This window comes from Syngnathus typhle, linkage group LG14 (assembly GCF_033458585.1).
Source record: "Syngnathus typhle isolate RoL2023-S1 ecotype Sweden linkage group LG14, RoL_Styp_1.0, whole genome shotgun sequence".
Classification (NCBI taxonomy): Eukaryota; Metazoa; Chordata; class Actinopteri; order Syngnathiformes; family Syngnathidae; genus Syngnathus; species Syngnathus typhle.
The window spans coordinates 2,467,449-2,480,913 of NC_083751.1; the positions used below are offsets into that span (position 1 = coordinate 2,467,449).

Sequence of the window (13,465 nt, forward strand, 5' to 3'; positions counted from 1 at the left end):
AAACAAAAAATATATAGAATGTACAAAAAATATACAATTTTTCTTCCAAATCCTATAAATTAGACTTTTGCAGCAAAAAGTCCCCAAAATTGTCATTTAGTATTTTTTTTTTTTACAATTTTCTATTTCTCAAGAGGATATAATATGGCCTTCTAAATTGAGTTCTTTTTTTAATGATATATTTTAATATTTTGTACAATTAGCATAACAATTGGCTCATCTTGTCCAAGCTTGGTAGTAATGTGTAGTTCAACTTAACACTTTTTTTTTTGCAACTTCCTGAGGGCTGTCTCACTTCCTCAATGCCACCACCACCACCATGACTACACACACACATCCCCACTTACCCCAATGTAAAACATTACTGGTAAAAAAAACCCAATGTGCCAGTCAAGGGAGATGCTTTGTGGGAATTGGGGGGAAAGTCCCACAATGCATCTCGTCATCGGTCGTGATGCCTGAAAGGAGTTTCTAGATGCTCGGAAATCGTGCTGAGGACAACATCAGCATAGCTAAACTCTAAAACACAACTGGATATAATCAGATAAGGCTGACAGACGGACGGCGTTTGTTTGCATTGTCGTGGTTCCATTGTGCGGCTCGCCACCGCACTGAACTTCCTCCCATCAAGTGCGACTATGACTCGCATGAGAACAAAGAAAAACTGAAAAGATGAAACATCACCACGCCGATCTCATGGAGGATGATAAAGTAGCACGAAGATAAAGATGGAGGATCTCTTCTTCAGACTTTTGGTATGTACATTTTGTGTGAATGTTGATTTGCTTTTTTCTGACTCATATTTCGACCCTTTTGTGTTTTTCGTGAAAGGTGGTGGTGGTCTTTGATGTGAACATGTGACTCACATTGTCAGTTCCTGATGACACATGGCGGCAATTCCCACGATATGGTCCTGGCTCTTCGCCGTGTTGCTTGTGCTGCCGCTGCGATTAGGCACAGGTGAGCCACAAAGTGATTGAAAGAAACAAGTATGGTCCCAAAGAAGGTGTGGAAGGCAACCTTCAGTTATTGTCTAATTTTTCTCAGGTGAGTTGTCTTCTTGCGTGATCTGGTCCAGCCCAGGGCCGGTGGTCCGGCGTGGTTCCAGCCTGGAGGTGTACTGCGCCTTTCGCTGCGGGTGCGGCCGCTCCATGTACAGCGGGCACCCGCCCAGCCTGCAGCGCCACACGGTGGTCAACCACAATACCACTTACATCCAAGTGGAGAACATCACCAAGGACCAGACCTTCAGTTGCTTGTGCACGTGCCTGGACCTCGACCCCTGCGGACTTGACATCTCGGCTGGTTGTGAGTGAGGACCACCTGGAGCTGGTTGTCCTCTCCAAAACAAAAAAATATATATATTTTTTTGCAGACCCACCGGAGACACCACGGAACATTTACTGCAACTACACAGTGCTGAGCGAGCAGATGGGTGAGATGTTTTGTTCCTGGGAAAAAGGCCGTGAGACACACCTGGAAGACACTTCAGAACTGCGGTTAGTAAGAGAGGGAGGGGCAGAGCGAGTGAGTGCATGACCTTTAAGAATTCAAAAAGATTTTCCCCATACAAAATTGGGTGTGTTGCAGGGTGAGCAGTGATTCGAAGTCTTGGGGTCCAATCAAAATCAAAGGATCTGCCCCCCCTTCGGCTAGATTTACCCTGCCCAATGGAGTCCGGTTCATCTCAGCGCAAGTCACCACCCACAATGCACTGGGGTCGGCCATGTCGCTGCCTGCCAACTACACCCTCAGCAACATCGGTACCTTTAGCGTTCTTGTCTTCGTGTGACTCTTGTGGTGCATGTTTAAGTTGTGTTAATATGAACAGTGACCCCTGCCGCTCCGGTTCTCCGAGTGCCCCGGTGCACCTCCAGGGGCTGCACCATCAGGATTCAGCAACCCGTGAAGACGCAACACCTGGAGGTCCAGTATGCTACGGAAACGGGACTGTGGACTACCGATCCAAATTCAGTAAGAGTCTTTGTTCCTCACAATATTTCCAATCAGAAATGCTAACATGCTAACCGTTGCTACAGCAGAACATGACTGTGGCTTTGGATCAGTTGTTCTCCATCTCATCTCTGGAGCCCTACCAGTGGTACCAGTTCAGAGCCAGGGCCAAATTCAGAACAGGACTGTGGAGTAGCTGGAGCAATGTCACCTCCAGTTGGACTCAGGAGGAAGGTCTGAAATAATCTACAATCTACAATCATCAAATAAAGGCTTTCTCTCAAAGCAAACGTGCTTTGTGGTCTGGCAGCACCTGCCAAGGAGCTGGACGTGTGGTACACTCGACATCCCTTCGACTTTGAGTCCATCAGGCTCTTCTGGAAGGTAAACATTCAAGTATGAGTGTGTTGTATCATCTCCTGAGCGTCACTTCCTGTTCCACTTTGACATTTAAAGGTCAATTTCTGACCACGACTCGCACGTCACACAGACACTTGTAACCACACGCACACTCACACACTTTGCATTGTCATATTCAAACAAAAAGGCGAGCTGATACTTTCGTTTGACTGGAAATGAGAAGTTTAAGAGAAATGACGGAGTGAAAGACGTGAAATGCCGCAATGTTTTTTTAGCATTTGAGTTTAGCGTTAGCTAAATCTTTAGTTGTTGCTCTTTCCACTGTCATGTTTTTTGACTTTCTAGCCAATGACCGTAAGCCATGCCAGGGGGAAGATTGTGGCCTACTTGGTGTCCGTACACAACTCCCAGTCTGTACTGGTGTTTACATCCAACCTCAGTGCAAATGCCACCGACACTTCTGTCACGTTTTGTGCCGAGTGTCACGTGACGGTGAGCGCCCTCAACTCCAAAGGAATGTCCCCGCCAGCCAAAATCCTTGCTTATCGTGCCAAAGGTATTTCACTTTTTTTTTAATTATTATTATTGTTCACAATTTAAACCATTCAGTGTTACAAAATTTTTTTTTTGAAAATCACACCAATATTTTTACCAGTAATTTATTGGCATTTTCCCCAAACACACTTTGGTTTTTCCATTTAGCATCGGCTCATTTGGATGTTGAAGTGAAAGCACAGGATCGCGGTGTCGCCCTCTGGTGGAGACAACCAGAAATGGCGGCGTCCTACGTGGTGGAGTGGTACCCAGAAGGGCTGAAGCTGCACGAGCTGCAATGGCTCAGACTGGCAGGAGAAGATCATCATGCGATCATCACAGGTCTTAAAATGACGTCCTGCTTCAGACGTTCTTCTTGATGTTCTCGCTCACTCTCCCAATGTGTTTGCGAATAGTTTTTGCTCATGTTTTTTTTCATGGACAGGTTTGAATGCATCTGAGTGTTACGAAGGGGCCGTTTACGTTCTCTACACTGACGGCTCGATGGCCTGGAGAACGTTTAGACTCTTCAACACCAGCCAATCAGGTGACCATTCGAGATGAATCCTCCTCTGAGGCCATGTGCCAAATTGAAGAGAAAGTCTTTAGCCGTTGGAATCGTTCCAGAGAATTTCAATCGCCTCTTTTGTAGTACCTAAAGTCGGCCCGTCGGTTAAATGGGAAGCAGATGCCACTCGAGTGAATTTGACGTGGGCGGAGCTTCCAAGGGCTCAACGTAGCGGGTGCATCACTCAGTACACCATCTACCTGGAAGACAGCCATGGACTTGTGCAGCAATGTAACAACCAAATATATCTCCTTGGAGTTTATGTCATCGACTGTAACTGCAATTGCTGTTTTTTTTTAATGTGCAAGACTCTGTTCAAGCGACCAAGCGGACGTTTGTGTTGGTGGACCTGCCCGTGGGTCCCCACAACCTGTGGATGACCGCTTGGACTTCTCAGGGAGAAGGTCCGGCTTCTCTAAAAATCCCATTCAACATCCAAGGTGAGCACATGTCTACTCGAGTTTGATGCTCTCAAAAAGCTCTAAAGACTAAATGGAAATGTGGTTCACAGCTGTCGATGGGATCCCGGTGTTCCCCTTGGTTCTGTGCTTGCTGTTGACCGTGCTGGTGCCACTGCTGCTATGCTTGTGTCAAATCGGAGCCGTGAAGAAGAGGTTCAAAACATGCCACAGTAGTGCAGAAGTTTGTTTGCCTTCCTTGACCCGATAGTGTTCCCTTTGTAGGGCGTGGCTGCTTTTCCAGTGCTTCATGCTTCAGGTGGTGCCAGATCCCGCAAACAGCAAATGGGCAAAAGAATACGACCAGGGGAAGGTGATGACTTTTAAAGAATACCTTAATAACCTGATTTAATTAAAAAGTCGCCTTTGTTGGTTACGGTTCAGAGTAAAATGCACGCTCAGCAAAGTCAGACCGTTCTGACGGAGGAGGAGGAGCCAATCGTTGTCATCATCACAGATCCAGAAGAAGTGCCCAATCATAACACAGAAGAGGTGGACTCCTTACCGACCAGCCCGTCCACACCCGGGCAATCCTTCCCCACATACATCAAGAGTTACTCCCACAAGTCGGATGGCTCAGAGCAGACTCAGACCTCGCTCGATACCGAGACTGAACAGGAGGAACAGTTTTCGGAGGAAGAGGACGATGGACTCTATAAAACGGAGGAGGAGCTGCCGACCATTGGAAAGTTGACCCTGGATTTAGTCAGGATTGACTGGAGCCTCTCTGAGAACTGCTGATCACAAACCTGACTTGACTTGTTTTTTTGAGACTTTTTTGTGGGTCCGCCTAGCAAATTTCTGAAAACTCAAATTTCATGTTGGTGTGGAAAACTAGCCAAAAAAAAGTGCAAAAAATATGTTGTGATATTTTATTTTATCTACAAAATGACCATGACACAGTGAGACATCTTAAAGTAATGTGCACAAATATTTGATACATTATGTACAATATCAAACTTTGTTCGACCTGCTCTGTGGAGAAAATAGCTGTCAAAAAGATGTATGTGCGATCAAAATGTATAAATAGATCAAACCAAGTACAACTTTCAGTCCTTATAAAAGTTCTTTCTCACTGAACCTTCTTATCGTTATCGGCCACCACTTCTGAGAGGTCCTCAGGTTTGACCGCCTTCACCTGGGCCTCCATTTGGGTGACCCGTTGCTTCATGCGTGTCTGGCTGGAGGTGAATTCAGCCAAGAGCTTAGCAAACTTGGTCTGCATGGCTTCCAGGTTCTCCTGCAGCCTGCTCAGCTTCTCCTCCAGGTCCTTGGGGTCTGCCCCGGCATTAGCCACAGCCTCGTCAATCAGGTTGTCCTTCATCAAGATGGCCTTGCCCTTCTCTTCCAGGGCTTTCTTGGCATCTGGGTACTCGGTAAGCGCCTCCATCAAGTTGTCCTTGGAGAGGGCAAACAGGTCAGAGTAACCCACGCTTCGGATGTTGGCCGTTCTCCTGTTCCCGGCCTTGCTGCCCTTGATGCCCAGGATACTGATTTCCCCAAAGTATGCACCATCGCTGAGGACCACAAACTGCGTGACGCCGTCGTCGGCCACCACTGCCAGCTTGCCCTCCTTGATGATGTACATCTCCCGGCCAATATCACCTTTCTTGCAGATGTAGTCCCCCGGACTGAAGACTTGAGGCTCCAGCTTGAGCACCAACTCGATAAGGAGTCCCGCCTCGCAGTCCTGGAAGATGCGCACCTTCTTCAGTGTGTCAAGATGGACGTTGATAGCGATTTCAGCCTTGAGCTTGTCCGGCAGGTTCTTCAGAACTTCCTTCTCATCGCAAGTCTTTTTCTCCGTCCACAGGTAATCGAACCACTTGATCACCCGGGCCTCCAGGTCTTTGGTAACCTTACGGAACTGCATGTACTGCTTGATGGAGTCGATCTTGGCCTGGAACTCAGCGCGGGAGGCGTTCATGTTGGAGATCATGGCTCCGACGTTTCCGACGATACTGGCGAAAATCAGCACACCGGTGAGGAAATCAGCGATGACAAAGAGGTATTCCACGTCTCTCACCGGCGCGGGTGTCTCGCCGATGGTGGTGAGGGTCAGGGTGGACCAGTAGAGGGAGTAGATATACTTCCTGGCCAGGCGGCCATGTTCCGGGTGACTGATGTTGGGGTATACCCAAGTGTCTGTGCCGAAACCAATTGTCTTGGAGATGGCAAAGAACATGCAGGCGTTCCAATGGATGATGATCAGGATATAGAGCACGAGATTGCTAATACGAAACATGTTGGGGAAGCTGGTTCTCGTTTCAGTCCTCTCAAAGAACTCAAAAAGCCTGGAAATCTTGCAGAGGCGGTTGAATCGGAACTCTGGGTTGTTGAATCCGAATTTGAAGAAGAGCAGATCGGTGGGGATCATGGAAATCATGTCGTACTTGAACTGCGACGTCGTCCTGTATTTGGCTCGCAGCTTCGCAGCGTCCTTCACCAGCAGACCTTGTTCCAGGTAGCCTGAGGAATGGCATGAGTAAATAAACGATGGCTCCGATTGGCTACCAGGTGAAGACCTGGCCAAGAAACTGACCTGTTCTTGACCGGACAAATGTGTCCGTGAAGTAGATGAAGTCTGCGGTGTAGTCTAAGAAGATCCAAAGTTTTGTGAACCGGTCCTGGAGTTCGTTGAAACAGGCCCTGGCGGAATAGATGAAAACATTTGAAGACTTTTCAGTTTCACGTCAAATGTTAAGCCAAGAAGAATACCTGGTGACAATCATTATCAGGTTGTAGAAGACTGGGCCAGCGATGACTGTCAACCACTTGTAGTACATGTCTGCAGCCGGGTCCATAATCCAGATCTCCTTCCTGAAATAAAAAAAAACATATTTCATTGTCGAAGAATGCAGGAATTAGACCAATGTTTCCGCAATTCAGTGACCCCGACGTATTGGACAATACTTCTCTGGTTCTTCTATATCAAACAAATTTGTTTTAGGTTCATTTACCTGACATGTTTCGGCGGAATCTTCCGCCTTCATCAGAGTGTCACTGATGTGTTTGTGACGCGTCTTTATCAGCTGATGGATGAAGGCGTGGCTCACCTGTCAGATTTGACAGGTGAGTCACGCCCTCTGCTGTCAGTTCACCTCTCCAAAACACTGTTCCAGGTTGTAGAGAGCATGTATGCTCCCTCGTCCCTGTTGATGGTCCTCGGGCCCCGCTTGCGGATCTCAATGGCCTCCCTGATCCAACGCTGATGTTTGTTTTCTTCAGTGCGGATGACTCTGGCCTTCTCCCAGTCCATGATGTGGTTTTCCCTTTTACAGTGGTCGGTGATGGCTGACTTGTAGTGTTCCTGTTCTGCTTGTAGTTTTATTGCTCTTGTTTGTCTTGTTGCTGTCTCCTTCTCACATTCCTTCTTGTGTTCCATTTTTCTTGTGATGAAGTTCCTCCCTGTCTCCCCGATGTATGATTTATTACATGATTTGCATGGAATCTCGTATATGGAACATACAACACGCACTCAAAAAATGTCAGTATCCACAATGGGCAATAACCAAAGGTGCAGAACAGGTAAAAAACAAAAAATACAAAACACAGGAGCAAAGAAAGAAACAAACAAGGAAACAGGAACCCAGCGGAATGGTGACGTTGCCGTATGTGAGAGGAATTACGGAACGCATCAAAAGAACCATGAAAAAATACAACATAAGCACACCTATCAAACCACATATAACACTCCGTCAGATACTGGTCCACCCAAAGGACAGAGTAAATCCGGAAAATAAATGCAATTCCATATACGAGATTCCATGCAAATCATGTAATAAATCATACATCGGGGAGACAGGGAGGAACTTCATCACAAGAAAAATGGAACACAAGAAGGAATGTGAGAAGGAGACAGCAACAAGACAAACAAGAGCAATAAAACTACAAGCAGAACAGGAACACTACAAGTCAGCCATCACCGACCACTGTAAAAGGGAAAACCACATCATGGACTGGGAGAAGGCCAGAGTCATCCGCACTGAAGAAAACAAACATCAGCGTTGGATCAGGGAGGCCATTGAGATCCGCAAGCGGGGCCCGAGGACCATCAACAGGGACGAGGGAGCATACATGCTCTCTACAACCTGGAACAGTGTTTTGGAGAGGTGAACTGACAGCAGAGGGCGTGACTCACCTGTCAAATCTGACAGGTGAGCCACGCCTTCATCCATCAGCTGATAAAGACGCGTCACAAACACATCAGTGACACTCTGATGAAGGCGGAAGATTCCGCCGAAACATGTCAGGTAAATGAACCTAAAACAAATTTGTTTGATATAGAAGAACCAGAGAAGTAATTGAAAAAGAAAAAACAAGATGAACCTAGTACAAGTATTGGACAATACTTACGGGGGCTCCTCTTTCTTCTTGTCGTCTTTCTTATCATCTTTTTTCTCATCCTTCTTCTCATCCTTCTTCTCATCCTTTTTCTCATCCTTCTTTTCATCCTTTTTGTCATCCTGGTCTTTTTTAATCTCCTCTTTCTTGTCTTCCTTTTTGCTAAAGGGTACAATCTTGGGCTTTGAATTCTCTTCATCACAAATGTCTATAAGGGACTAACAAAGGGATACCAGACTACACCGGGAGGTGAGGGAGGGAGGTCTAGAAATATCCTGGCAGTTTCTTTTTTATTCTTGTCTTCCTTTATGCTATTGGTCACAAACTCTGACTGTGAATCAGGGATTGAGGGGTTGACTAGGTCTAGAAGGACTACTGGAAGAATTCCGGACAACACCAAAAGGAGCAGGTCTGGTGCAGGTCAGAAACTATCTTGTTTAGGTTTGGTAGGACTCCTAGCCTTAAAGCAGATCCATCACAAATCCAAACAGATTCTTCTTAGAACTGTACCTTTGGTTGGGTGTAAGAAATGGAAAGGATATCGCTACCAAGGTAGGCTAGCTTTCTACCAAGTCTATAAACTTACTCATCTGTGTTGTTGCAGTTATTCATGTTGTAAGTAGCTAGCGGCCACTTATTGCCAAGACTTTGGAAACAAACAACGTAGGGTAGTCAAGCCCCCTTATTTGATGGTCGTCGTTCTTCAAATTAATTCTACTCACTTCTTCCGGTGCATTGTGCCGTTGCGGTCTAGGGACTGGCCGTCGCTTTTGCAGCCGGACATTTCTTTGAGCTCAGGGCCTCGGAAGCGCTCCAGGAAGGAGTCGTGCCTTTGCGGGACTTCAGGGTTCATCCTGTTGAAGGCCCAGTTGCGCAGCATGTAGAAGAAGTAAGAGAGCCTAGACATGGTCAGAGAGAGAACAGAGACGACGACGACGTGACACCCATCTAGGCTACTGAGAATAGGAGTGGTAAGATTAAATAAGATTTAAGTTTACCTGGCCATTGCGCCTGTACCAGTAAAAGGTGTTCTGTTGGATTTTGAAGATAGTGCCCTCTCGGAATTGTTACTGGAAGACACCGTCCACAGAACTTGAGCCACAAAGTCAAACATCAAATGTTTTTCACTTTCACAGATCATAAATGTCTGCGTAGTGTGCAACTGAAACCTTTAGAGGGGCCTTCAAACCTTCTTAAACCTTCAAACAAACCTGCTGTCTCCATTTTCAATGACGGCCAGCTCCTCATCAGATGTGTGACTGGACAAGGGACGTCTGGTCAGGGAGGAGATTTCGCTGTTGACTTTTGCCATGGTGACGTGTCGGGCCTTACTGGCCTGAGAAGAAACAAAACTTTTTGGACAGAAGTTTTGGAAAAAACTCACTGAAATGTTATTTAGTTTCAGTCTATTGAGCTACAATAGAAAACCAGGGCAGATTGTTTTTGTTTTTCTAAACATTCCTGTGACATTCAAAGAATTGCATTCCAGGGCCTGTTCCTTTCTCCTCACAGCTTCAATTGTGTTTGCTTCCAACATATACGGACCCGACAGACACTTTTCCACTGCGTCTGTGTATATACATACGGCCTCTAAAAATACCCCCTCCTTATGTCTTTACCACTAAACAGGATGAGCGTGCTCTCTATGTGTGTACGGACAGCCCTGATTTGAAAATAAGTGCCTCTTACAGGTCTGTGTTGGACCTGCTGATAGCATGGCTGTGTGAATATATAGCCCGGCTAAGTCCATTAGGCAGAGTGCTTTGGAAACACATAGTTCAGGTCTTCTTTCTTCACCTCTGAGAAGGCTCAGTCTGGACCATTTCTTTTAAAAGAGCTTTGCTAGCTAGCGGTTGTGATCTTTGGGGAAATCGCTAGTAAAGTTAGCACGATAAAGCCTGAGGTCATATCATAGTCACTCAGATAAATAGCAAGATATAGTCAGTCATGGTTAAACATTAGTTAAATAACTCCATTGATTGCGTTTTCCATTTGGCTGCTAGTAGTGAACATCTGCTTTGTTTTTGTCGCTGTCATCTTAGCAAAGATTTAAACTCGCTTGCTAATGTCAGAGGTTGTAACACATGTAGGCACGTGTAGCTTAGCGCTAATGCCAGGGAGTTAAAAAGCACAGTACACCCCCTCCGGCCTCACTACATTAAACGAAACTGACAGTTTACCTTTAGCCAGCGCGGCTAAAGGTAAACTTGACTAGCATTACATCATCGGACATATCAACAACAGACGTGCTGGAGATGTATTGATTATTTTGTGTGAATTTAATTTCAGTAAATAGATTAAATTTGACTATGCACAGTGAAGATCAACACTGTGTTAAATGAATTATGAACAGTTGAAAATAGCAGTCAATGTTGTTTATTTGAACCCTTATTCATCCAGGTAAGCAAATTGAGAACAAGCTTTTCATTTGCAATGATGACATGGCTGCAGTTAGCACATAATGTTATATAATAATCATGGACAATGTTTTGCAATTTATTTACCTTGATCTCATTTTTGTAAATACAAAAGAAACTTGCCATTGGAACATGCGTTTGGTGCTTACAGTACTCACACTTTGTACTCAAATAGAACTCATAGTACCGTATTTTCCGGACTATAAGGTGCACCGGAATATAAGGCACACCTTCAGTGACTGGCCCATTTTAAAACTGGACTATAAGGCGCACCATTAATGCATCATGTCAGATTTTGAATCCAAATCAAATCATTCTCCATTTTATCTTTTTTATTCCAACTTCAGACGCAACAAATTACTTTATAATAACAAAATGATGATCCATAGTCTTTTTGATTCATGATTCATAGTCTTCAGCGGGCCACTTATGATTGATTTCATGACACAATGCTTCGGGCCAGTTTAAATTTAGGAATTTGGTCCATATATAAGGCGCACCGGACTATAAGGCGCACTGTCGGCTTTTGAGAAGATTTTTGCTTTTTAGGTGCGCCTTATAGTCCGGAAAATACGGTACTCATTCAACTTTGGTACTAAGAAGAAATAAGTACAAACTGTGAAAGGTACACAAATCAAAATTAAAAATGTATTTCTATTGTCGTATTTTGTATACAGTACAGTGAGCCCTACATATTTGGTATTCAAGGATACCCAGGGAGGTACAGCTCTTTTTTTTTTAGATCAGGCCAAAGCTATGTCTAATATAAAAATGTAATGACAATGTTAAACTGAAGGGTGTCACTTCATTTTGCCCAATTGTAAAAGTGCTTTGCTGGCACAAAATTGGAAATAATTAAATGAATAAAATAATCTGCCGGTTTTAAATGAGCTAATATCGGTGGATTAAATCGGCTGGAAGTAAACTGTAAAGGTATTTGTGTTCAATTGTAGAGGAAAATGAAAAAGTGTTTACAAAACAATTACTAGTAGTTTGTATTTCTACTTTGTTGACTACTTGTTATGATTTGAGTATGACACGACCCACCACTGAATGTAACTAAGCACTGAAACTTACAAATTCATAGTTACTGTTAGCATTGTGTTGACAGAATGATCTGGTAATATAATAATGCTCTTATTTGGTTTGTGGGAGATTAGCAGCACTGTAGTGTAAAGACCCGCTAAGAGGCTTGAGGCTTTCTATTTATCGGGACAACCTCACCCCAGGCAGGGACAACCCAATATCCCGTCTGAAAGCATATGAGAAGATTTAGCTCTGTTTTGATTTTAATGATGTATAGTGTATTATACAATGGCAGTTTAATTGATTATTTTATTGTATTCTATTGTACTGATTAAATTTAATTGAGACTGTAAAATGAGGGTAGCTTTGCTAATAGACACGCTCTATTCCAGTAAACAAATTACATTTTAGTTATGTTAAAAAAAAAAAAGATAAAATTATCAAGCTATTTGTATGAATTTTTTATTTGGATAAATAAATGAACAAATAAATAATCAGAAAACCGAATAAACAAAAATAAATAAATGAATGAATAAATAAATAAAAATAATAAATAAACAAATAAAGAAATGAATAAATAAACAAATAACGAAATAAATAAATAAATAAATAAATAAATAAATAAATAAATAAATAAATAAATAAATAAATAAATAAATAAATAGGACCAGTTCTAGTTACTCATTGAATAATAAAAAAATCCATCCATTTTTGTTTGTTTGTTGAATGTGGCACCTACCTGGTCATGCATGTAAGTCCGCTACATCAGAAGAGACCCCAATGAGACCACCACCGTCCGCATCCATCCTCCCTCAAACCACCGTCTTCCCCTCACGTGTACGCCAAATTTTAGACCAATAAATAATTCCCCATGGCTCGTTCCTATGTCTACGAGATCTAAAGACGTGCACGCCGCCTGGACAGCCAGACGAGCGGGCTGTGAGGATGAGGATGAAGAGGAGAGGTTCAGCCGGCAGATCAGATCAGGGAAGAGGGAGGAGTCATCTGTCCAGGCTATGAGATGATTAAAACCCCCAGAAAAACACAATATAATCAGTCAATTTAGTCTCTCATTATGACTCAATTTTCCTTCTCGTAAAATGATTTGGAGTTGTTTACGTTGACAACATATTATCATAATATGGCGACAAGAACCATTTTGTCTGATATTTTGATTCAACTTTGAGCATCTCTGGTCAATTTGTCCCAGTCGAACAATTACTATCATAACGAGCAACTCATTAGCATATCAGTGTCCCGCCCAGCTCACTCATCACCCCCGTGAGGTTAAAAAAGAATCCCTTGGCAATAAACAGGCCTGCCTCTAATCCTGCTTTAGTGTGGAGAATCTATTTCAGCCATTTAAAACCCCCTGATACTCGCTTGGTCAACTTTTCCGTTCAATACTCTCAGCTTTTGTGCCAACATATTGTCCAACTACGAAATTAAACTTTTTGTACATATTGTTCAATCCACTTTTGTTTTCCATGAGTGTAAAACATACTCTATTAGGGAAACAAACACGACTATGGAAAATTCAATTTCTTTACCTTCAAAATACATCACAAATAACCCCCACAAACATGGAGGAGTCATTATATTGATGAAGCAGCGTGGTTAATCTCATTTTAACTATTATGGCGACCAATTGGCCTCTCCCCATTACCCTCAACCACCCTCTCCAAACCTCATTAGTTTTAGGCCTGCCTCCAGGTGCATGGAGATCCATTCAAAGCCTCTTTACTCATCATACCACGTGCTCATTACTGCTTTCTCAATGTGTTGCGGCAGCAACGGCGCACCCC

The 13,465-nt window shown here is 43.8% G+C and overlaps 2 protein-coding genes across 5 annotated transcripts; one reads left to right on the top strand and one right to left on the bottom strand.

Annotated features, from left to right (window-relative positions):
• Positions 1–58: 58 nt before the first annotated feature.
• On the top strand, positions 59–4,913 carry il12rb2 (interleukin 12 receptor, beta 2a). Of its 3 annotated transcripts, none has more exons than XM_061297088.1 (16): positions 59–755; positions 832–960; positions 1,048–1,308; positions 1,376–1,499; positions 1,591–1,763; positions 1,832–1,974; positions 2,040–2,187; positions 2,264–2,337; positions 2,659–2,869; positions 3,016–3,189; positions 3,293–3,394; positions 3,500–3,646; positions 3,724–3,855; positions 3,927–4,029; positions 4,099–4,186; positions 4,258–4,913. In XM_061297088.1, the coding sequence occupies exons 2-16, from the start codon at positions 888–890 to the stop codon at positions 4,612–4,614; spliced, it is 2,310 nt and encodes a 769-aa protein (XP_061153072.1). In that variant the 5' UTR covers positions 59–755; positions 832–887; the 3' UTR covers positions 4,615–4,913. The 3 variants fall into 3 exon arrangements, with proteins under 3 accessions (XP_061153072.1, XP_061153073.1, XP_061153075.1); XM_061297089.1 differs by having other exon boundaries at positions 2,043–2,187; XM_061297091.1 differs by lacking the exon at positions 59–755 and having other exon boundaries at positions 831–960; positions 1,079–1,308.
• A 32-nt stretch (positions 4,914–4,945) lies between these two features.
• LOC133166842 (cyclic nucleotide-gated channel cone photoreceptor subunit alpha-like) lies at positions 4,946–9,529 on the bottom strand. Of its 2 annotated transcripts, XM_061297163.1 has the most exons (7): positions 8,940–9,111; positions 8,804–8,863; positions 8,544–8,548; positions 8,230–8,410; positions 6,592–6,693; positions 6,416–6,522; positions 4,946–6,342 (listed from the first exon to the last, which is right to left on the bottom strand). In XM_061297163.1, exons 1-7 carry the CDS (start codon positions 9,095–9,097, stop codon positions 4,946–4,948), a joined length of 2,010 nt encoding a protein of 669 aa, XP_061153147.1. In that variant the 5' UTR covers positions 9,098–9,111. The 2 variants fall into 2 exon arrangements, with proteins under 2 accessions (XP_061153147.1, XP_061153148.1); XM_061297164.1 differs by lacking the exons at positions 8,230–8,410; positions 8,544–8,548; positions 8,804–8,863 and adding exons at positions 9,216–9,287; positions 9,429–9,529 and having other exon boundaries at positions 8,940–9,116.
• Between the last annotated feature and the right edge of the window lie 3,936 nt (positions 9,530–13,465).

Coding starts and splice junctions, on each gene's coding strand:
- il12rb2 (XM_061297088.1), top strand. CDS start 888: ATGGCGGCAATTCCCACGATATGGTCCTGGCTCTTCGCCGTGTTGCTT. Junction 1,500..1,590: donor GAAGACACTTCAGAACTGCG/GTTAGTAAGAGA, acceptor GGTGTGTTGCAG/GGTGAGCAGTGATTCGAAGT. Junction 3,190..3,292: donor TCATCATGCGATCATCACAG/GTCTTAAAATGA, acceptor TTTCATGGACAG/GTTTGAATGCATCTGAGTGT.
- LOC133166842 (XM_061297163.1), bottom strand. CDS start 9,097: ATGCTGCGCAACTGGGCCTTCAACAGGATGAACCCTGAAGTCCCGCAA. Junction 6,694..8,229: donor AAGAAGAAAGAGGAGCCCCC/GTAAGTATTGTC, acceptor TTTTTATTTCAG/GAAGGAGATCTGGATTATGG. Junction 6,523..6,591: donor CTGATAATGATTGTCACCAG/GTATTCTTCTTG, acceptor CTATTCCGCCAG/GGCCTGTTTCAACGAACTCC.